Source organism: Ostrinia furnacalis, unplaced genomic scaffold (assembly GCF_004193835.3).
Source record: "Ostrinia furnacalis isolate ACB-3 unplaced genomic scaffold, ASM419383v2 OfSCF1452, whole genome shotgun sequence".
NCBI lineage: Eukaryota > Metazoa > Arthropoda > Insecta > Lepidoptera > Crambidae > Ostrinia > Ostrinia furnacalis.
The window spans coordinates 611495-633435 of NW_021131691.1; the positions used below are offsets into that span (position 1 = coordinate 611495).

At 41.1% G+C, this 21941-nt stretch overlaps 1 protein-coding gene across 2 annotated transcripts in view; it reads right to left on the reverse strand.

The window, feature by feature from the left end:
- cv-d (vitellogenin-like lipoprotein) overlaps positions 1-19433 on the reverse strand; it is a 34587-nt gene extending 15154 nt beyond the window's left edge. Inside the window, exons 1-19 of one of the 2 annotated variants that reach the window (XM_028304507.1) lie at positions 19198-19433; positions 17223-17265; positions 17004-17117; positions 16376-16470; positions 15492-15587; positions 14784-14906; positions 10830-10994; positions 9749-9876; positions 8575-8737; positions 7766-7860; positions 7350-7518; positions 5978-6103; positions 5146-5266; positions 4228-4409; positions 3100-3317; positions 2164-2350; positions 1081-1218; positions 771-864; positions 128-229 (exon numbers count right to left, since the gene is read on the reverse strand). In XM_028304507.1, the coding sequence (XP_028160308.1) occupies positions 128-229; positions 771-864; positions 1081-1218; positions 2164-2350; positions 3100-3317; positions 4228-4409; positions 5146-5266; positions 5978-6103; positions 7350-7518; positions 7766-7860; positions 8575-8737; positions 9749-9876; positions 10830-10994; positions 14784-14906; positions 15492-15587; positions 16376-16470; positions 17004-17117; positions 17223-17253 (2347 nt within the window). In that variant the 5' untranslated portion in view covers positions 17254-17265; positions 19198-19433. The remainder of the gene's footprint in view (positions 1-127; positions 230-770; positions 865-1080; positions 1219-2163; positions 2351-3099; positions 3318-4227; positions 4410-5145; positions 5267-5977; positions 6104-7349; positions 7519-7765; positions 7861-8574; positions 8738-9748; positions 9877-10829; positions 10995-14783; positions 14907-15491; positions 15588-16375; positions 16471-17003; positions 17118-17222; positions 17266-19197) is intronic. The other variant, XM_028304508.1, reaches the window with a different exon arrangement.
- Between the last annotated feature and the right edge of the window lie 2508 nt (positions 19434-21941).

Consider the following 21941-nt stretch of genomic DNA (forward strand, 5'->3'; position numbering starts at 1 on the left):
ACACTTTCCCTACCCTAACAAAAAATACTAGTACTAATGCTACATTCACTTTGCCAAACACTCCAACCGCTAAACGTACAAAATGACGGTGTAACAGCGAAAAATGGGGGCAATACGGAACACTTACCGAGCTCGTTTGGGAAAATCAACTCCTTATGCGTCGGGCAGTAGACGAGCTGCTGATTGATGTGGCTGCCGAGTCGTAAGAATTCGTTTACTGACTTGGCCACTGGAAAAAAATAAAGATTTAGTAAAGGGCACTTTCCCACGGCATTTCAGTGTTGCATTACTGGTCCCAGTAATGCAGAATCTGGCAAACTGGACTCTTGTGTAAAAAAAAACTAATAAAACTCATTTATTTTTGCAAATAGGCTTATAAAAAGCACTTTTACACGTGCCACACAGTGAACACAAAAGTGTGTTTGAAATTGAAATTCAAAATTCGAATGGATCGGTTTTTTACGGGACACTGCAAACTGGATGTTCATGTGATATGGCATGTGATAGAAAAATTTCAAGCTACTAAAGAAATATTTTAAAGTACCATAAATAAAACTATTGTATTTCCAGAGCTCAAACGAAGTCAAAACAAAAATGTCTTTATTTGTTTTATTAAAAATAGGATTTACAAAGAAGTTAAATATTTCTAAGGGAAAGAGAGAGGGCGTTATTTTTAAAATTATTGGTTAATGTTGTCAATTAGTATCAAAATGCTACTTATATTATAATGATAGCCCACATTACTGAAAATGATCTACCAAATTACTTACATTCCAGCAAGTTCCAGCTGTCAAACCTAGTTTGATTCATGTGCGAGACGAAAATAGCTTTCTCTTGGATTTTGACTACAAAATCTATGTGCACCTGTAAAAACAATTATTTTCAATTAACATTTATTTTGCAATACCATAGAAATACATAAAAAGACTAGCAACACACTTGCTTTGGTTCTTTAGTTCTAAAGGATGCCAATAGGTGGCGTTGTATGTCACTTACATCGCGGTGTAAGTTTTCTCTCGGCCTCTTTTAAGGTTTTTGGGGAACTATTGCAGGTTTTTCATGTTTTCAAAATACCCTCACCTCTTCCGAAGACTTTGTGGCCCACACCTTGAACTCTTTCAGGAGTTCCACCAGTTTCTCCATCTTCAGCTCATCCTCGTTGAAGTTGTGCATCCTCTTGTATATGTTGGAGGCTACGCCTTCTGCTGAGATGTAGACCTGCAGGAAAAATGTAATTTTTAATAAGTTTATACGAGACCAAGCGAATTTCCGCCTATGTCCATCAGAAATAATGTAGGATTCTAATGACGAAAGACTATAGGTAGTTGGTTAGATTGGAGATAGGATGAATCCAACTTAGGATTGAAGCTAATTAGTTTTCTAAAGGTCATAGCAGACTTATCAACTCGGAAAGGGATTAACACCGCATCGCCTTCAACTGCGAGACGAGGCATTTACGTAGGTACACGTGCGTTGCAGTATGGAATTTCATACAAAGAATACTGACCGCCTCGAGTTGATACGCTTACGAACACTTAAGTGTGCTACGTCTTTAATGAGCAAGTGCTGAGAGGAAACTCCGCAAGCTCTCAGTCACTACTATTCGACTCAGTCCTTGACGCTTTCATTTATAATAATTCTAAACTAAGGCCGCTTTCACATTAGGACGTGAGAAGCGCGACACCAGCGCGGCATCGGCGTTTTTATAATGTGAAGGCAGGCATCCGCTGTCATATAGTATGAAATTATCGGCAGCGCGTTTGTCGCGCTGCTAAGTCGCCTAAAATAAAAAATACCCTTATGTCCAAACTACTACAAGGTTCGAGACTATATTGATGACAAGGATGCGTGGTCAGTTCAGTCTGCACATATTCGATGTACTTAAATTTGACTATTCTTACCGTTAGATAATTCCTGGCAATAAGTGGTGACTGAGTTTGTTCCGGCGTTTCTTCTCAGCACTTGCCATATGTTTGTCTCGAAGCTCTGGTAGGGCCCAAAAGATGAGGAGACATGTAAAGTGCCCCATAAGGGCTACCTTTTATTTTTTTTTTATTTTCTATTGACGTTCATAAGTGCCACTTGTGGTCTAAACTGAATAAATATTTTTGTTTTTGATTTTTTGATTTTGAAATGTGAAAACGTTCTATAATCATGACTTACAGAAACTCTATTTCCTCCCACCGACAGCCTCAGACCAGCGAAGTTGGGCAGTTCTCCAGGGTTCCCAGTGGACAGCAGGTGGAGGGTGGACGACTGGTCGGCGGAGCTGATGATGAGGTTGTTGACCGACCAGAAGTCCGTGTTGAGGTAGTACTTCAGGCCTGATACTGCTGGGACGTACATTGAGCTGAGTGGGAGACAAAGTTTGGTGAATCAGAGTGCATCTTATGTTGTTTGTAAGAAATGTATTAAGAAAATCCTAGTAAAAAGGATGTTGTACAGTTCATCTTCATCATAATCATTCCAGCCATAGGACCTCCACTGCTGAACATAGGCCTCCCCCAATGCTTTTCATGTTGATTGGTAGCGGCCTGCGTCCAGCGCTTCCCTGCTACCTTTATGAGGAGATCCGTAAACGAACTAAAGTCGCTGACATAACCCAACGGATTAATTAGCAAGCTGAAGTGGCAATGGGCAGGGCACATAGTACGCAGAACTGACGGCCGATGGGGCAGCAAGGTTCTGGAATGGAGGCCGCGTACCGGAAAACGCAGCGTGAGACGTCCATCCACAAGGTTGTACTGCTAATAATTTATTTTAATTAGCTCAATCGAGTTGTAGGTAATATCATTTTTTCAGTGGTTTACGCATAACGCTCATAAGAGGCTTATCAATTCGGAAAGGAATTAACACCGTATCGCCTTTCGTGAGCTGTCATCGCCTTTTGCGCGCTGTCAACCGCGATGCGAGGCGTTTACGTTACGATGCGGTTAGGTGTGCGTTGCAGTACGGAATTTCATAGAAAAAATACTGACCGCCTGGAGTTGATACGGTTACGATCCGTTTCCGAGTTGATAAGTGTGCTTCGTCCTTTATCCTTTATGCATAAAACGCAGTTACTTTCACATAATAAATTGTATTTAAACATCAACTTACGCCAACTTATAACCATCGAAGTTTTTATTCAACTCCAAACTCTTGATGGCCATGTACCAAAACCGGTACAGAGTCTCATCTCTGACCAAATATCTTTGGATAGTCAAGAAATCATTCTGAGTAATCGCTGTTGACGTCAGAAACACGTGGACGGCCGCCATTTTGATTTGTAGATCTTCGGTGGAGTTGGTCAGGATCGGGAGGAGCAGGTCTACTATCTGTAAAATAATTAATTTATTAGACCTATAAGGGCATCTGAGTCGAACCAGATTATGTGACTTCCCAGGTTCTTACGGGGCACGGCTGCTTTAACAAGCGGCTGTGCAACATGGGGTTAAGGGACAGTGCGAGCTGCGAGTGCGGTGAGCTCGAGGAGGACCGTCACCACATACTGTGGGATTGTCCCCTATATAGGGACATACGCGAGGAGCTGCTGCAGGGAGTCGTGCTGGAGACGCACGGCCCCGCTTGGTACCCCGATCTTGTTGCGTCAGAGGCGAACTTCAAGCGCTCAAGGCGTTCGCGTACAAGTGGCATGTGAAGCGGACAGCACCGAACAGTTCGGCGCCATAGGGTGCCATCCGTCTTCGTGATAGTCGCAGCCCCAGATCGGGAGAGTAGCAAATATAGGGACAAGGACAAAGATCAAAGAATTTGTAGGGAGTCAAGCGTTGCGCGCGGCAGAGTGCAACCTGCTACGGCAGACGCAGTTCCGCGCGCATCTCCTGCGATTCGGCCAGTTATAACCGCAAGGTTGGCATGGCCATGGGTGGTGGTGGGTTAAAAGGTCTAGCTAGCGCATACCTCAGTCAATGAGGTATGGAAGCGACACGGGAGGGCTGACATTGACATTTATGACGTGACAGAGCATACATCTGACGTCTCGTAGACGTTTAACAAAAACACCCTCTCGTGCCGCTTCCCATACTTCGGACACTAACTGAGACATATAGATAGAGATACTTATAGATATAGGTAGAGACAAGATATGGGACTATTTACACCTCTCGTTCCCACCGCTGCAACTCCTGTGTAGCCAGGATCTACAGCTTGACCGCCAATAACCCAACCAGTGAAGGCCAAGTTTGTCCCGGGGGAAAGTTCAACTGTAATTGGACAGATACGTACCCGAACTTGTCCATCAGTATAGTATTGGTTGTCAATGTAGTTGGTAGAGAATGCAGCCCATAGCCTTTCGTTTCGTTTCTTGGAAGTGTCAGTGAATATCTCCATCGTGTACTTCTGTGCCCAGAAGCCGATGTTGCTGATGCCTTGCAGCCAGATCAGTCTGTCCATGTAGTGTGGACAATCTAAAATGCAGATTATACTATAGTCTAGTCCGTGAGCACGTAGAATTTTGTCCAATGACCCCAAGCTACCCATCCTTATCGCTCACGCGTAATTTATATTGCTGTCGCGACTGTGCGACGGGCGCCCGCAGTGAGTGTGCGAGCGCGATAGCAACATAATTGACTCCTGTGTAGCCAGGATCTACAGCTTGACCGCCAATAAAAACCCAACCTGTGAAGGTCAAGTTTGCCCCGAGGAAGTTTCCCTCAACGAAATTAATCAGAAGAACATAGAACTTGTGAAAATTGAAAACAGTATACCTATGTAGAAGTGGCCTCTATGTTTTGTGATAAAAAGCCTACGTAATTCAAAGAATTAATGACTTTTCAGGTGCTTCATCGACTGGGGAACAAAACCGCACCTGCACTCCATGGTTAAGCCATCCAAGAATCCCCACCTGACCAGATTGTCCTTACTACGGCCAACCTGCGTCCGAAGTCTATTTAGAGAAGTCGATGAAGCACCTGATAGTCGTGCCCTGAGTGCCCGAGCAACTGCACTCAGGAGGATTTGATGAGTGCTGCTCACAACGCCACTCTTGTGGTGGAGTTTTGGGCTAACACTGTGTTGGTTTGTTGTCGACACGAAAAGAAGAAGGAGAATGACTTTTCGAGACGAATAATGGAGTTACTGTATATTTTTGTTTTGATTTGATTAGACTTTTCAGCAGAATTCCAGCTCTTGTTTGAAACTCACCACTGTACATCCTGACGTATTTCACCACCATATTGTCGAAGTAGTCATCGCCCACTTTCCCATCCCTCTTGGTCTGATGCAGGAGGGTGGAGAAGCTGAGGATAGCCGAGTGTCTGATTTCCTGGAGCGGGGAAAGTTTTTCATGAGTGAGAGAAAAAATAAAGTGAAAACAATTTATTCTAAAGGAAAAAGAGGCTGGGTCAAAAAGAAAAATTGCTTCGCATAACATCTTGGCAATGTAGTGTACGATGCCATGCTTGATGAACCGATGACTTTGTAAAGATAGTTAGGTAGCAGTGGTTGAAAGAGATCTTGCTTAATGGCTTCTTGGAGGCTTACATGAAGCAGGGAACTGTTATAGATTGATAGAAAATGATGATGCAGCAAGGTAGAAAAAGCAGTAGGTAGCTAGCTAATCTCCCCATCTTGCTGGAGGCTGAAGAAAGCCCACCTAAGAAAGCCCATCTAAGAAAGCAAGAAAGAAAAGTTGTTTTAATAAAAGTGTACTAATCGTCCTCCTTGGACCTTAAGGAATAGTGCTCATCATTATTCCAACTACTGATTATAGTGTCTTACTAGACCACTTTGGTACCGTTTTTAGAGTAAGTCTAGCGACCGCCCGTTTTACTTGATCCCGTTTAACGCTTGGATCCCGTTTTACCCCCTTAGGGGTTGAATTTTGCGTTGTAAAAGAAACCCCCATGCAAAATTTGAAACTCATAGCACATGTAGTTTCTAAGATTTTGTGATGAATGAGTCAGTCAATAAGTGACCTTCCGCTTTTAGGTGAAGATTAGAATAATATTTTTTCCTTCTTTCTCAAGACACTCACCTGAGGGAAGTCCAGTCCCAATTTGGTGAACGGTTCAAGTTCCTGCAACAACTCCTGGGTGTAGTTCGCTCCAGTGAACGGTAGCTTTCTGATCATTGCTATCAGCGCGGAATCTTCTATTTTTTCCTGTGAAAAGAATAATACACTCAACATCAAATAAACCGCACCTTCCGCGACGCGAACTTTAAAGATTTTCTTCTGACACAATCATGGTACCCCAACAATATTGGTGTTATTTGAAAGCCCAATAAATATCCTTAAAGAAAAATACATTTCATTTCTAAGTAAATGATTAACATTTATCATAAATATGACTTGAAAATAGACCTCACTTTGGGCTCACCTCTGGGATCAATTAGACCAATTTTTATGGTTATAAAACCAAATAAAGATGTCACGTGTCCTCTTTAACAGATGGATAGCGATTAATCCCAACTTAACAGTTTTATAGTCATAAAAATGGCTATAGCGTAACTACCTATTTTTTGAAGAAGTGACTCTGGATCCTTGTAAAGACACATTTTTGGGGTAAAAACCTTTCCTTTAATGAAATGAAGTTTAGAACTAGGCTTTCAAATGGTACCAATGTTGGTGGGAAGTGGGGATGCATACGTTTGATAAGTGCTTGTCGCGGGAGGTGCGATTTATTTGATGCCGAGTGTATAAGAGGCAGGTGAACAAAATGGAATAATCCTCACAAAGGCAACTGAGTTTCTTTTGCCACCTTTTCAACATCAGAATAATTATGTTGTCTGAAGTGGTGGTAAAGCAAGCATTAAGGGACATGTACTTACGTGTATAAGTGCAGTACGACAATGAGCCAGACCTTCAGCCTAAGAAGGAAGAGAACCTCGAAGTGACCCGGTCAAGCGTCAAGTATGACAAGGAGAGCTGTCAAGACTCCCTCTGTGGATTCATAACAGTTACCCAGGGGCATTTGAAGAACAGGACCTTTGAAGTAAGACAACCTTTTAGCTCTCAACCGTACTCACCCGCACACGTCCCCGCGTTCGCCCCGTCCGTACCAGAGCGTCTATATGACGTCACGGCAGCCAGGTGCACAGTTGGGACAGTTGATTAAACCTTTTTTTTTTAAGCATAACAAGGCAGGTATTTGACCACAATCGTACCAGATGTAAAGTGAGATGCAGTCTAGGATGGTACATATCTGCCCTGTAAGTGCCTATTCACTCTCGCCTTGAAAAGGCCCGGATTATAGTTTTCGGGAAAGACAGCAGCAGGCAACGAATTCCAGTCCCTAGCTGTTCGCATTATAAAAGAGTCATCGAAACGCTTAGTGCGAGCTGGGGGAATGTCAACAATACAGGGATGGTACGCTAACCTGCGTCTGGTTCCCCGATGATGGACCTACCTTCTCCTCAATGACTAAGTGCTTCACAAATCTAACTGAAGCATCTGAGCCAGCGTACGGAAGCATCTCTAGGAATATATTTCTAGAAGTCTCCAGCTCGTAGCTAGTTCCCAAGACAAGGTCTTCGAAGATTCTCTTCAGGGTTGTGTAGTTCAGTTGAGATATGGTGCTGAAAGTAAGAAAATATATAAATCAGGCATTTTGCACGCAAGATCTTTGATCTGAGATCAAAAACTTCTTCTTCTTGTCGTGTCGACAACAAACCTACATAGTGGCAGCCCAAAACTCCGCCACAAGACTAGCGTTGTCAGTAGCCTTCATTCCCATCCCTTCATACACTCCCCACGGGTTGAAGAGACCTGATGATGGTGATCATGATTTGTATTTATGTTGATCAACAGTTGAATGAAACTTACCTCAGTAGATTAATAAAATCAAGGCTATGAATCATGGAGGAGTTTCTCACTATGTTGTCAGCGTCAATTCCTTTTTTGGCAATCTTTAACAATATCTGTAACAAATAATATTTTATTTATTTATATAATATTCATTATTGAGCAATTACACATTTGATCCAAATAGCGTCCTAAATCCTCTTTAGGTTTGTCTAGACACTATTGTTCTCTATACAAAATAATATTAATAGACTTAGAAAAAATATTTATCCAGTATTGCCAGTATAGACCAACCCTGAGCACCTACTATACCGAGCAGAAAATTTTGACCCCATTGGTAATGGAACCCGGGACGTCTGGGTAAGATTAAGCAGGTGGTCCCACTAGATCGGGGGTTAAAAGGTCGTCTTAGGGATTGTTCCTACGGAGACATCTCATTTTTTGCAGGAACTGGAACAGGATCACGTATGTGTTTTATTAACGTTCACACGAATATCCCATTTGTGGTTTCGATCCATTCGAATTTCAAACACACATGTGTGTGTTCACAGTCCAGTTTTGTTGGGTCCTGCTTTACTGGAGCCCTTACCTGGTCCTGATCTTTAAATGCTCCTGGGTGACAGCCATGATTCCACAGAGGGAGTCACCTCCACTGGTAATCGAAAAACCATAGATCTCTGGGTTTGAAGCAGAAGGTCTTACCAATAAACCACAGATGGTAAAGGTGATCTTACTTCAAAATTCTGTTCCTTAAATGCCCTTGAAGAACAGGAATCGCTTCCACTGGTAATCGAAGAACTCTAGCCACAGAGGTTAAAATGTCGTCTTACCTCAAAGGTCCTGTTCTTCAAATGCCCCTGGGTGACAGTCATGATGCCACAGAGGGAGTCTTGACAGCTCTCCCTGTCATACTTGACGCTGGACCTGGTAACCTCGAGGTTCTCCGGCTTCTTAGGCTGAAGATCTGGCTCATTGTCGTACTGTATTGTCAACCTGGAATTGACAATATAAGATTTCAATTCCTGTACCCCAAGCACGAACAATTCTTGTTACTGTTGTGATGACAATGAATGGACAATGGTTGTTTGTTGTCACAATATAATTTTTTTTATTAATTTTCTTAAATAAACAACAAGAAAGATATCTTTCGACAAAAGCTAGTGGCTAACGTTTTTTTTCATAATATCATTATTTTTAATTTTTAACTACGCAAATGAATAAAATAATATTTTCTCTCCTGATAGCTACCAAACAATCATTGTCAATAATACAGTTTTATGGTTGTCAAAGTTATTTGTGCTTAGGGTACTTGGTTTAGGGAGGGTACCAATTGAGATGATTAAAAACTACTTGTACTCAGGGTGGATTCGACCAAACAAGAGTAACGCCCGTATGTAAACGATGCTTGTTTATGTGAAGCAGCAAATCGAACGCACAGCGTTGAATACTAGAGCTCTGTGATTGGTTCGTGTATTACCCTGTGCGGCCACGCGCACTGTGAGACCTCGTAGTAATGTTTGCGAATACGGCCGTAAATATTAATCGCAGAATAAATCGTCAGTTAGTCGACGTTTTGACATATTTCCCATTCTTAAACTGTCAATGTGCCAGTTATACCAGGAGTTATTCTCGGATAAAAGTTTGGTTGAATCGGGCCTCAATCAGATAAGGGCAAGAATTTTAAGGCTGGGTTGCACCATCTTACTTTGACTTTAACAAACGTCATAAATCTGTCAAAATCCATACAAAAAGCACCGGTTATCGTAATAGGTAGTTACTGTTGGTGCATCCAGCCTTAGTGCTTTTTTAGGAAATTGTTAATTTCGACTGGTTCATCCAGTGTCTAAGTAGCTCAGTTGAAAGAGCAGTCGTCCGGCAAGCGAAAGGTCGTGGGTTCAATTCTCGCCTGCCTAAGGCAGTTCGATTTTTTCAAGTTATAAAATTTATAATTTTCAAATTGTTAATTACCCTATTTGCTATATCGATTGCGATTGCAATACTCACTCAGTTAGCACCTTCAGTTCTGTGTCGTCCAGCTTGTATACTATGAATTCTGACATGGATATATCTGTCAGACCGGTTCTGTCATTCAATCCGTACTCCCTCTCAGTGGAAACTGAAGTTGTGTCCGGCTGGAAACGTAAATTTCTGGAATTAGTTTCATCATCATCATCATTTTAGCCATAGGACGTCCACTGCTGAACATAGGCCTCCCCCAATGGTTTCCACAGTAGCCGGTTGGTGGCGGCCTACGGGACTATTCCCACCTCTCGTTCCCACCGCTGCAACTCCTGTGTAGCCAGGATCTACAGCTTGACCGCCATAAGAACCCAACCAATGAAGGTTAAGTTTGTCCCGGGGGTAAGTTAACTGTCATTAGACCCGCAACGAAATTAATCAGAAGAACATAGGAGGAGTTCGAAATTAAGGTTGGTGGCGGCCTGCATCCAGCGCCTTCCCTGCTACCTTTATGAGGTCATCGGCCCACCCATCCTTTTGGTGGACGTTCTATGCTGCGCTTTCCGGTACGTGGCCTCCACTCCAGAACCATACTGCCCCATCGGCGGAATAGTAGGTATAATTTTCCATTAATTCAAGAATTAGTATGATGTTTTATCGGCAGAGTAGAATAGGACTATTATTCTTCCCATGGATGTCTTCCCGAGGGACAAAATACGAACATCGGCCTCCCCAAACCGTCTGGCCAGCGTGGAGGTGTAGGCCAAATTTTTTTATGTGTCAGGAGGCAAATGAGCAGACGGATCACCTGATGGTAAGTCATTACCGTCGCCCATAGACACCCACAGACCCAGGGGCGTTACAGGTGCGTTGCCGGCCTTTAAGGTAAAGATATGCTCTCCTCTTGAAAGCTTGCAGGTCGTATCCGTCCGGAAACATCGCAGACGACAGTCCATTCCACAGTTTGGTTGTACGGGGCAGGAAGTTTCTAGAGAAACGTACTGTTGTGGACTGCCAACCATCTTTCACCCATATCTTCCATTTGCCTCATTAGAGATGACCTTACCAATCAGTCATACACTATAACCAGACTTATTTTCAAAAGACAAAGACTTAAAATACTTGCAATAGAGTTCCACAGAGCCTGATCTTGGCGGTAGACGGGGTCAGTCCATGGTACAGACCGCCAGCTGTTCCCGAACTTGGGAGATGAGGGTGAGGACGTAAACTTTTTGATCTTGTTCTTGTCTGTGACGTAGGTGGTGAGGCAGCGGTAGTCGTGGATGCAGGGCTGGAAGAAACGTTGCAGAAGGAAGATCATAATTAAACGTATGAAGGTATAGGTCGCGCAACGAGAGTTAAGGTTCGGCCAAACCAACGCGTGTAGCTAGCTTCGAATTTTGTCAGTGTGTGCGTGCGCGCCGCATACGTATTGGCGCGCTCACATTCACCGATTTAAGTGTGGGCACTGGCTCCTGTAACACAGGTACATACACCTAGCGCAGGAGTCAGGGATTTCGCAATTTTATACTGTACTTGTTTTAATGTTAATAAAGTTATTATTTATTTATTTATTTATTATTACATAAAAATCGCGCTCGGTGCGTTTCTATGAAGATGACCTACTCATTTATATTTACTCTGATCGTAGTTGCCATAGCAACCGAACGAACGCGATGCGCTGGCGCCGCCGTGTCTGCGCCACTCCCCCCGCTCACTTCATCCCTTCCCGCGTCATTCCCCGCCGGGTAACGGAAGCTAGCGCACGTCGACTTGACGTCACGCGGTCCGACTAGTCGAGTAATTTAGTCGTTTAACTCGCTTTTAGTAGTTACTGTAAGTGTTGTTTGTCGGACTGACTATATACCAGCGACAAAAATATTGTGCAAATGCGGGTGGATATAGAAAACTCATCAGACGACGCCACATCTCTTCTGTCTGCCCGCGACCATGACTCGTGCAACCGAGTCGGAACGTCGGGAAGGTAACTAAATATTTTTTTACCTTTTTAAAAGTGTTTCAAGTGTGTTGCCAAACCTGAACGCGGTTGTAGTGTTTTTCACAAAGAATTTGTCTTTTGTTTCTGATAAATTGAAGTTTGCTATTACAATACGATATTTACGGTTGTGCTCGACAAGAAGAAGGTAGTTTTAGCATTGAGCGAGTGGGAACAACTGATGGTTGTGACGTCATCGTGGGTGTCGTGAGTGAGGCCTACTGCAGTGCAACACGGGACAAAATGAAATGTAAGTTTAAAAAAAATATTGTATATTATTTCAAACCTCTGTAATATTTTTTATTTCGCAGTTTAAAAGGTACGACTGCTTACGCTATCACCCTGTACAAACTGATCGACCTGGCAGCCGTGACGTCACATCGACACTCTAAAGTCTGGTCGCCGAGCACGTAGAATGTTGTCCAATGTGTGGCGCTCACACACTCACTGCTGCCGCCCGTCGCACAGTCGCGACAGCAATATAATTACGCGCGAGCGATAAGGATAGGTAGCTTGGGGTCATTGGACAAAATTCTACGTGCTCGGCGACAGACTATAGGCGAACACGAGGAGGTGTGCGGGTGAGTGCGATGGAGAGTCGCATTCACCGAGGTGCGCAGTTAATTCAATTGGGTTTAACGGGACTATTCCCAGCTCTCGTTCCCACCACTGCAACTCCTGTGTAGCCAGGATCTACAATCTTGACCGCCATAAAAACCCAACCAATGAAGGTCAAGTTTGTCCCGGGGGAAAGTTAAACTGTCATTGGACCCGCAACGAAATTAAACAGAAGAACATTTAGGAGGAGTTCGAAATTAAGGTTCGACTTCCCTCCATTGCAAAGCCGATGACAGGTGACAAACAAAGGTTTAAAACCTTTAAGAAAAGATTATGCACCACATACCTAATTCAATTGGGTTGTATGTTTATCTACTCGGCCATTCTCACGATTAGGCGTTCTCAGCCTAATTACCATATTATTTTTTAAATTTGGCTTAATTGACTTAAACGCATTGAAATATAAAACACATGAAAAGTACGAATTTAACTATCGTAAAGGCGTCAAATTATTCAAAGCGGTTTTCGAGTAAATGAGACCCAAAAATTTTATGGTCACGGTAATTAGATAAGGCTAATACTTAATCTAACGGTAATTAGAAAAGATATGTAAAATAGCAAAAAAACAACATCTTGCATTGATTTTGTACACAAGCGTCATATAAAAGGCTGTAGGTACTCTTAATAACCCTTTGCAAAAAGAAAAACACTAATTTCTATTATTTATTGTATCATGATATTTTCAGTGTACCTACTGCAAGAATCGAGGCTATAACAGGAACACTTAATCTATCTGTGATCAGCCATCTCTTAATCAGATTAAATTGAATTTGTAATAATGACAGTTCCAGCTCTGCATATCCCAGTATTTGTCACCTCGATTCTTTTACAATAAGTTTTCAGATTGATGCTATTCGCTTTCTCCTGAGCCTGAATGCAGAATTCTCAGAATTTAGAAGGGATGCAGCAAATAGATTTCATGACGGTCTAGTCTTTGTTTGTAAGCTTTACAGGAATTTTTTACACCCTCTTTGACGTTTGGTATCACTTCAGTGGACTTTGTAAACCGGTCGATGCCATATGTCTATATGGGTCTTAGGATGCATTTGTATTTAGTTTGTTCTCCAAGCTTCTTCTGCCCAGTATCCATTGCATATCACGAAGTTTTTTTTCAATGCATGCATAACAAAGCTGCATGCAGTCTAGGATGGTACAAAGTGCCTAAACACTCGTCTTGAAAAGGCCCATTGTCTGTTCATTTGTTCCCTTTTGTTCTTAATGTGATCACGCCAGGTAAGTGTTACTGTTGGACAATCTCATCTTTTTAGGGCAAAATTAACATGGATAGATTTTAATGGTATTATATTAGAATTAATTAATGATTTAACATGTTAATATCAATGATATTAATAGTAAAAATAAATATCTGGTACGAGACATGTTTCACGCAGGGGTGACATCTCCTGGGCATCAGGAAGCCCCGATTTCACTCCAGCTAACTTCTTTGTGTGAGGTTACCTTAGGGGTTAAAATATACTCTAAAATCCAACAACCATGCAGCAACTGAAGCTGAACATTCGTCATGAAATCGAATCTATTTTGAGGTAACTCTAACAAAAGCTTTTCAAAATTTTGATGTCAGATTGGAAGAAAAGTCCGTAAAGTTGTTATGCGAAAGTCTAGCTATTTTATAATTATACTTATTCAATCGTGAGTGCAGTTTGTAGGTAATAACTACATACAACGGTGATTATAAATATATGGTAATTAGTACATGGAAATTAGAAAACGATAGGTTTTCTTCAAAATTTCCAAAATCTGCAGGGTATGCAAATACTGTCTTACTATAACGTATGGAGGCCAAAGTACCGATTCTATTTGAATCAACAACGTGGATCTACCTTCAAAAATCTAGTTTAAAAATAAGGACATGGTAAATAGAAAAATTGAAAACCAAAGATATGGTAATTATACTCTTACGCAATTCATCGACGGTACGCCAACGCAATAGACGTCTACTTGCTTACAGGTCATAGAACTAACTAAGGGCTCGCGCCGCGCGCGTAAATGATGTGTCAAATATTATTATTTAGGCTTGTGTGCCCAAAAACAAAAAACGTCACGGGAATTAGGATTTTCGCTCGGACAAGCAGTTTTTTAATTCTAATTATTTACAGAATGGTTCTATTGAATAGATATTTTGCTATGCATAAGACTATCTTTTATACTCTTTAAAATGTTGAATGGAGTAAACCAAATCTTTACGACATAAAAATTACAGCCAACTTTTAACATTAAGTCGGTGTGCGGACACGTAACGGTAATTAGAGAACAGAGGTTCATGAAATTAATTTAGACACAAATACTTCAAATAAAGGCCTATGATTTAATGCACAACTGGATAGGGTTGTGAAGTAACATATAAAAATACTTGCATGTTTCTAATTTGTCATTTTTAACGATTTAACAGCCCGGACACGCAAAAACTAGCTCATCTGAGAATGGCCGTACTGTGCTTTTACTTACTTCATAGCTGGTGTAGATCCCTTCGCCCTTCTTCAATTGGAAGTTCAGACTGAGTGCGCGTTTCACATTTGAGACCCACGTGGGTTCTGCCGGCAGGAATATGGCTTCGATGAGACAAATATCCTGCAAAAAAGTATATAATATTTTATTATACTTAACACCAATGGCAGCGTAGGGCGTCCACCCACAAGGTGGATCGACAACCTCATAAAGGTAGCAGGAAGGCGCTGGATGCAGGCCGCTACCAACCGGGCGATGTGGAAATCGTTGAGGGAGGCCTATATTCAGCAGTGGACGTCCTGTGACTGAAATGATGATGATGATGAACACCAATAGCACAAAATAGATAGGAGTAGAAGACAATCTACATACAAAGAGCGCTCGGTCAAAGACTGAAGAATGACACAATATCACAAACCAGTCTAAACCACTAACTCATTAATCATAAACCAGTCTAAACCAATGCGAGCGCGAATGCCACCCGCTTTAGACGCGTCTGTGTGCGTATGCAAAATGAAGTACCTACTGGTGATTGTCTTTTGTTACTATCTATTTTGGCTTCTACGTTCGGTCGTTTCAGTCAAATGACGTCCACTGCTGGACAAAGGCCTCCCCCAAGGATTTCCACAAAGTCCGGTCCTGCACTGTCCGCATTAATGATGATGATGATGATGATGATGATGATGATGATAGCCAAATAAAACCCACCTTATAATATTCTACGATCCATGGTAATTTCAATGGTGCGAGTTCGTTATCAAACTGATAGGATATGTGGCCATCAGTTTTGCTTGTTACATGGACCTGGAAATTTTTTATACGATAGATAAATTAATAGTTTAAAAAGCTAAAAACACGCTTTTAATTACTGCACTAAAAGGCAGGATCCTGAACATCATCTAGCACTAAAGTGCTCGAAAAGACAAATTCAATGAACCCAAACTCGATGCAATTCAACCGTTTCGTTTAGGAGTTCCTATGGCCGCCTTCCAGTGCCATCATCAGACCAGCTCGATGGTACCATAATATTGTATTGTCATCTAATCTACATAGTATAATTGCCAAGTTTCATGATGATACAAGAATTAGAAGTGCGTGTAATTTAGATTCTTAGATTCCATTACATTACATACCTACACGACGACCTAATAAAAGCGTGTTAAAAACATAACCCTCCTTCTGGCGCAGTCGGGTAAAAAGTAGGTAACACTATCATTTTATCAAAATCGGTTCGGTTATGAGCCGTACACTACAATAATGACTCTCGGATTGCTCGGATCAAAGAGATATAGAGAGATGTCAACTAATGCGCTAAGTTCGAAACTGTGTTGCATTAGAAATTCACACACACAAAGTAATCAAAATATTTTATGTGCTCATTATCCACTGCGGTATCAGTACTCAACGTTCGAATAATCTTTAGTACTACGCAAGCAATGTAAGCTGTTTACATTATGACGTCGCTGCTGTCATCAATGCTTTCACGAGCAATGTGTTCTGTTTTTGGGCATATTGCTGCGACACCGGCCACGCCCCCTTGTCGACATCTCCCTTTAGTTTCTGTGATCTGTGATAATTAGGTAGGTGTTTACCTTTATGTCGTCCAATTCGTATCTCACATGGCTTTCGTTGTCGAAGACTTGGGCCTTCAGGCGGCCTGTGAGGCTCCAGGAAGTGTCTTTGTAGCCTGAAGTTAAAAATATAGTCATTATAGCGCTTATCAGTTGGCGCCACTGTAGAGCATGGTCCTGACACTTGCCAGTGACTAAAACAGTGGCGCAAACTGAAGCTGTTGAAGGACTATGACAAGTCAAAACCAAGACGGCGCCATAGTAGAGTGAATAGACGAATAGTTAGTGAACGCCAGGCCTACGTCATTTTATAAAAGCTGAAAGTTTGTCGGCTTATGTTCCCAATAAAAGATATTTTATATCTAATGTTGGTGAATTATGAAGTTTGGGTCATCGTGGCTTTGGCAGCTAACCTAAAAAAACTTTCTGGCAAGGAGTTGGAACTGTCAAAACTGTCTGGCTGATGGGGAAACTACTTCTAATTATTGCCCAAATATGATTTATAAAAATCAGCTTTTATGGTGGCTTTTTCTCTATATTCAATCTCAGTAGTCGAAGTGGTGGTAGGGCAAGGTATATTTGGGACGTGGCACCTATAAAAGGGCCTATACTATAAAGATTTTGATTCTATTGATTCCTAAGAACTTACCATCGCTAGCGCTTGAGAGGGTAGACAGAGAGGCGTGGACCTCGTATACGTACTGCTTATCAAGAGGGAATAGCAGGCGGAGGTCTTTGGTCGCGAATACTTTGGTTGATAGAGCTGAAAAATAAAGAAAGAAAGAAAAATGATTATTTAGCACCAAGAAACCTATTCAGAAAAAGACTAAACTAGTAAAGTATTACACATTTTATTATTATCACTTACCAATAATAACAATCAAATACACTGCTCTCATTTTTTTAACTTTCTGAAAACAAAAAACTTTAATTAAGTACATATTTTAATAAGTACTAGCTTATCACGTGTCTTCACTCGCTTGAATGATGACGTAGAAAGATTATACTGCGTGTACCTACTCCCTGTCAAAAACCGGAATAAAAACCATTTAATTTCTATGTTTTTTCCCTGGGTTATAAACTTCATCCATACCAAATTTCCCAAAAATGTAAGGTAACAGACTGACACAGAGTTATTGTTGCAATTATAATATTAGTACAGATAAAATTTCCCAGACCCAGATATTGATCCTAAAACTCGACGGTAAAAATCAAAATTATCTTTATTTGTTTAGACTAATTAAATTAGTTCTTGCAAATCGTCAAATGCTCTTAAGGAGCCTATACATGTCTCATTCTTTTTTTGCCCTACCAGCGCTTCGAGACAAACATTTGGCAAGTGCTGAGAAGAAGCGCCGCAACAAACTCAGTCACCACTGTCTGCCTGTGTCTGTGGTATGTGAGAGAAGTACAAATAGCATGTACCTAATCTAATCTATTAAATAAACAACAATTAGTATGCTCTCAGCTCTACTATGTGAGCTTTCTATAACTATCTCTACTTCCCTACTAAACTAATCTACCTACTTTATTTTCAGTTTGGCCCTAAGGTTGACTGGAGGAAAATGCCGAAAGGCATTAAGTCCGCCTCATGTACCTACACTGTTCTATGAAATAATCCCTACTAATTATCCCTACGTCCCTTCGAATCTATATCTATAAAAGCGAAAGGTCACTGATTGACTCACTCACTCATCACATAATCTCAGAAACTACAAGTGCTAGGAGTCTCAAATTTTGCATGGGGGTTCCTTTTAGAACGTAGGTGCTCACTAAGACGGGATTTTGCAAAATTCAACCCCTAAGGGGGTAAAATGGGATCTACGGGCCGCTAGTATTATAGTAAATGCGAAAGTAACTCTGTCTATCTGTCACGCTTTCACGCCTAAACCACTGAACCGATTTTGATGAAATTTGGCATAGGGATAGCTTGAGTCCCGGGAAAGAACATAGGACAGTTTTTATTCTGGTTTTTGAAACAGGGACGCGCGTGATAAAGCTTTTGCTATCTATATTATAGCTTAAGCTATGACAGACAAACGCCCGTATTCACAGACGATGCTAGCTTAAGTGAAGCATACCATACCTGTGAGATAAAGATGCTGAGGTGGGCGGCCGGCGTAACGAGACTCGATAAAGTGCGCAACGAACACATCAGAGGAAGCTACAAGGTCGCCCCCATCACTGACAAGATCAAAGAATCCCGCATGAGATGGTACGGACACAACATGAGACGAGATGAAGATCATGTCGTCAAGAAAGCTCTCGCACTACCAGACAGCAGTAGAGGCAGAGGACGACCGTTTGCTACATGGAGGTCCACTATATCAAAGGATTTGAAACAGGCCCAGCTGAACGAAGAGACAACCCAGGATCGAGCGATCTGGCGATCTGGCGTCATGAAAACGAGGAGGACCGACCCCAAATAATGGGAAGAGGCACGGAAAGAAGAAGAAGAAGAAGAAGGGCGAAAAATCGCGGGCAAAGGCATTTACTAATAGCTTTTCCCGCGGGTTTGCTTGCGTGAAAGGTCTGTTATAGCCTCTATGCTATACAATGACTTATGTAGCATTATAATGGTGTAAGAATTTTCGAAAACGGTCCGGTAGTTTTTGAGTTTATTCGTAGCAAACACACAAATCTTTGCTCTTTATTTATTTGTACGATATTTATGTAAATGTTGTACAATTGACAATAATGAACATACCTACAATTAAAAGAGTGATTTAGATTACAAAAAGGATACATTTTATAACTAAAAACCTTTCAATAAAGTATCATGAAAAAAAAAACATGAGATAACATAAGATTTTGAACAATAAAAGAAGCTCTAAGTTACTCACTTCCACCAACAAAGTCTGACCTACGAATGTTTTTCTAAAGATAGTCTTTAATAATTATTAATAATCCTTGATTATTATCACACTAAGTATCCTTGGTATAACAAATCGCCACAAAAATCACCAAAAATACACAAATTCACTCACTTTATTCTGTTCTAACTCTTAATAGTAATAATAACTTTCCCTAACGATTAATAATTATTATAATAAACACATCAACATGTTGTTTGAAGACGGACGACTCTCTGAGTCAAATAATTGTTCTCTCTTCAATTGATTAAGCTAGTGATGTACACATTGTGTTAAAAATAATAGGTATTTTTTTATTCGTTACTTTTTTGCGTTAACGGGACTACGAGTATTCCCACCTCTCGTTCCCACCGTTGCAACTCCTGTGTAGCCAGAATCTACAGCTTGGGTGGGCTTGGTCGTCAATGAAAACCCAACCAGTGAAGGTCAAGATTGTCTCGGGGGAAATTTCTATGTACTTTTGGTTACAGAGTAGAAATAGGACCCCCCATTCTTCCCGTGGATGTCGTAAGCGACTAAGGGATCAGATCTCTCTCTCCAACCCCTTATGGCCAGCGTGGGGAGTGAAGGCCAAATCCTACATTTGCCTCTGGTAAATTAGAAAGGATCCTGCTCCTCCAGTGAACACTATTCAGCCTCCTAGACAAAGTAACATTCGTGATAATATCGATTTCGCTTCAAACGAAGCGATCGATATAATTGTCAAGTGTTTGAATACCAGTAATTTGTATTGCAAAAATTCTTAATAGTCTCGTTAATCCCTCGTAGTAGCTAATTAAAAATGTGTCACGAGTGGGTTCACCACAAATAGTCGATCGGCGGCGGGTTCGATTCGAACCCGCGTTCCTCGTATGCCAACCGACCCCTTCTCCATTCGGCTATCGTGGATTTTTTATTGAACCCTAATACTTTATTTGAGTTTGAATATCAAATAAAATGACAACTCTCGCGCACATCACTACATCCTTATCAGAACGCGTGATAAGCATTTGACCCGCGACCCCGGTCTGTATCGGCGTCACCTGACCACAATATGTAGAGCTCTGACTGTCACAGTCAAATGACACATCAGTAAGTAGTCATAGCTCAACAATGTATTGTGGGTAAAGTGAAGGTTAGACCAAAGTACCAAGAAATTGATTAATTAAATTAATCTACACTAATATTATACAGAAGAAAACTTATTTTGTTTTTTTGTTTGGTTGTAATGAATAGGCTCAAAAATTACTGGACCGTTTTTTAAAATTCTTTCACCATTCGAAAGATACATTATCCACGAGTAACATAGGCTAAATTTTATTTTGGAAAAAAATAGGGTTCCGTAAAATATGTAGATAATATAGTCCACGCGAGCGAAGCCGCGGGCGGAAAGATAGTAAACTATAAAAAATGTGTAAAAAAACCGATTATTTTGTATGACATCACTAGTTAAAATGGACTAACCAATTTTTGACTAAACTAATAAGTACAAATATCTAAAGCTGAGTTGCACCATCCTACTTTAACTTTGACTAACGCTAGAAATCTGTCAAACTCCATACAAAAAGCACAAACTCAGCCTTAGTTAAAGATGGACTAACCAATATTTGATGATACTCAAAACAACTGTACGAATAGCTCTCGTAATCTGAGTTGCCTAAAAAAATTTTTTTAGTCCGTAATGTTTAATATCAAAAAATATTGGACACATATATTTTTATTTGTCAATCTAGCAAATAATTACATAGTTATGGTGCGTTGAAGTTGCGCACGACGTCACAACGTGCGGCATTTTTAAGCAAGCGTTGACGTCACGGGCCTCTTCTTATGAACTTTGGGGCGCTTTATCTCTTTAAATTTTCATTAGTTTGAAAAAGTGAAAAATACGTGTAGAGTATTTTTTGATAAGTTAAATGACGGACTAATTAAAACTCTTGCTTTTTGACCCAGGCAACATCCCCATTGCTGTCACAAGAGAAAATATTTATATTTGCGCAAATAATGAACGGTACCTACATGGTTTCCTTGAAAAGTAGTACCTTGGAATTAGTACCTAGTTGGACTAAGTATCTACATTATAATAGGTAAGTATAACTCAATTAAGATTGGGTGGGTTATGACACAGAAACAATAAAAGAGTGATTTAAAAACTTTCGCGTTCCATTTCAACTAACATAGTGAAATACGGGTCTCAAAGCTTAATTTTTTACATGAGTTACAGAATGTAGTCACGGCTTGACGTTTTGGCTGCTATGCTGCAACCGTGGTCTTAAGTACAATGCAGTATTTCTCTATAAATAAAAGAGTGATAGTAATATAAGTGACCGACATAGCTCGCAGAATTGCTAAAATCAAGTGGCAGTGGGCGGGGCACATAGCTCGTAGAGACGATGGCCGTTGGGGCAGAAAAGTTCTCGAGTGGCGACCAAGGGCTGGAAAACGTAGCGTGGGCAGGCCTCCTACTAAGTGGACCGACGATCTGGTAAAGGTCGCGGGAAGAGCCTGGATGCGGGCAGCGCAGGACCATGCATTGTGGACAACCTTGGAGGAGGCCTTTGTCCAGCAGTGGATGTTATTTGGCTGAAACGAACGAACGAATAATATTTTAGACTTCGTTACCGAATTAGAATTACTGAACTACAAAATAAGCTATGTCCCAAAACCTTCATCCACACAATCATCATTTGTGCTGTACCCAACGATGCAGAGGTCTGGTCAAGTTGGCCGTCAATTGA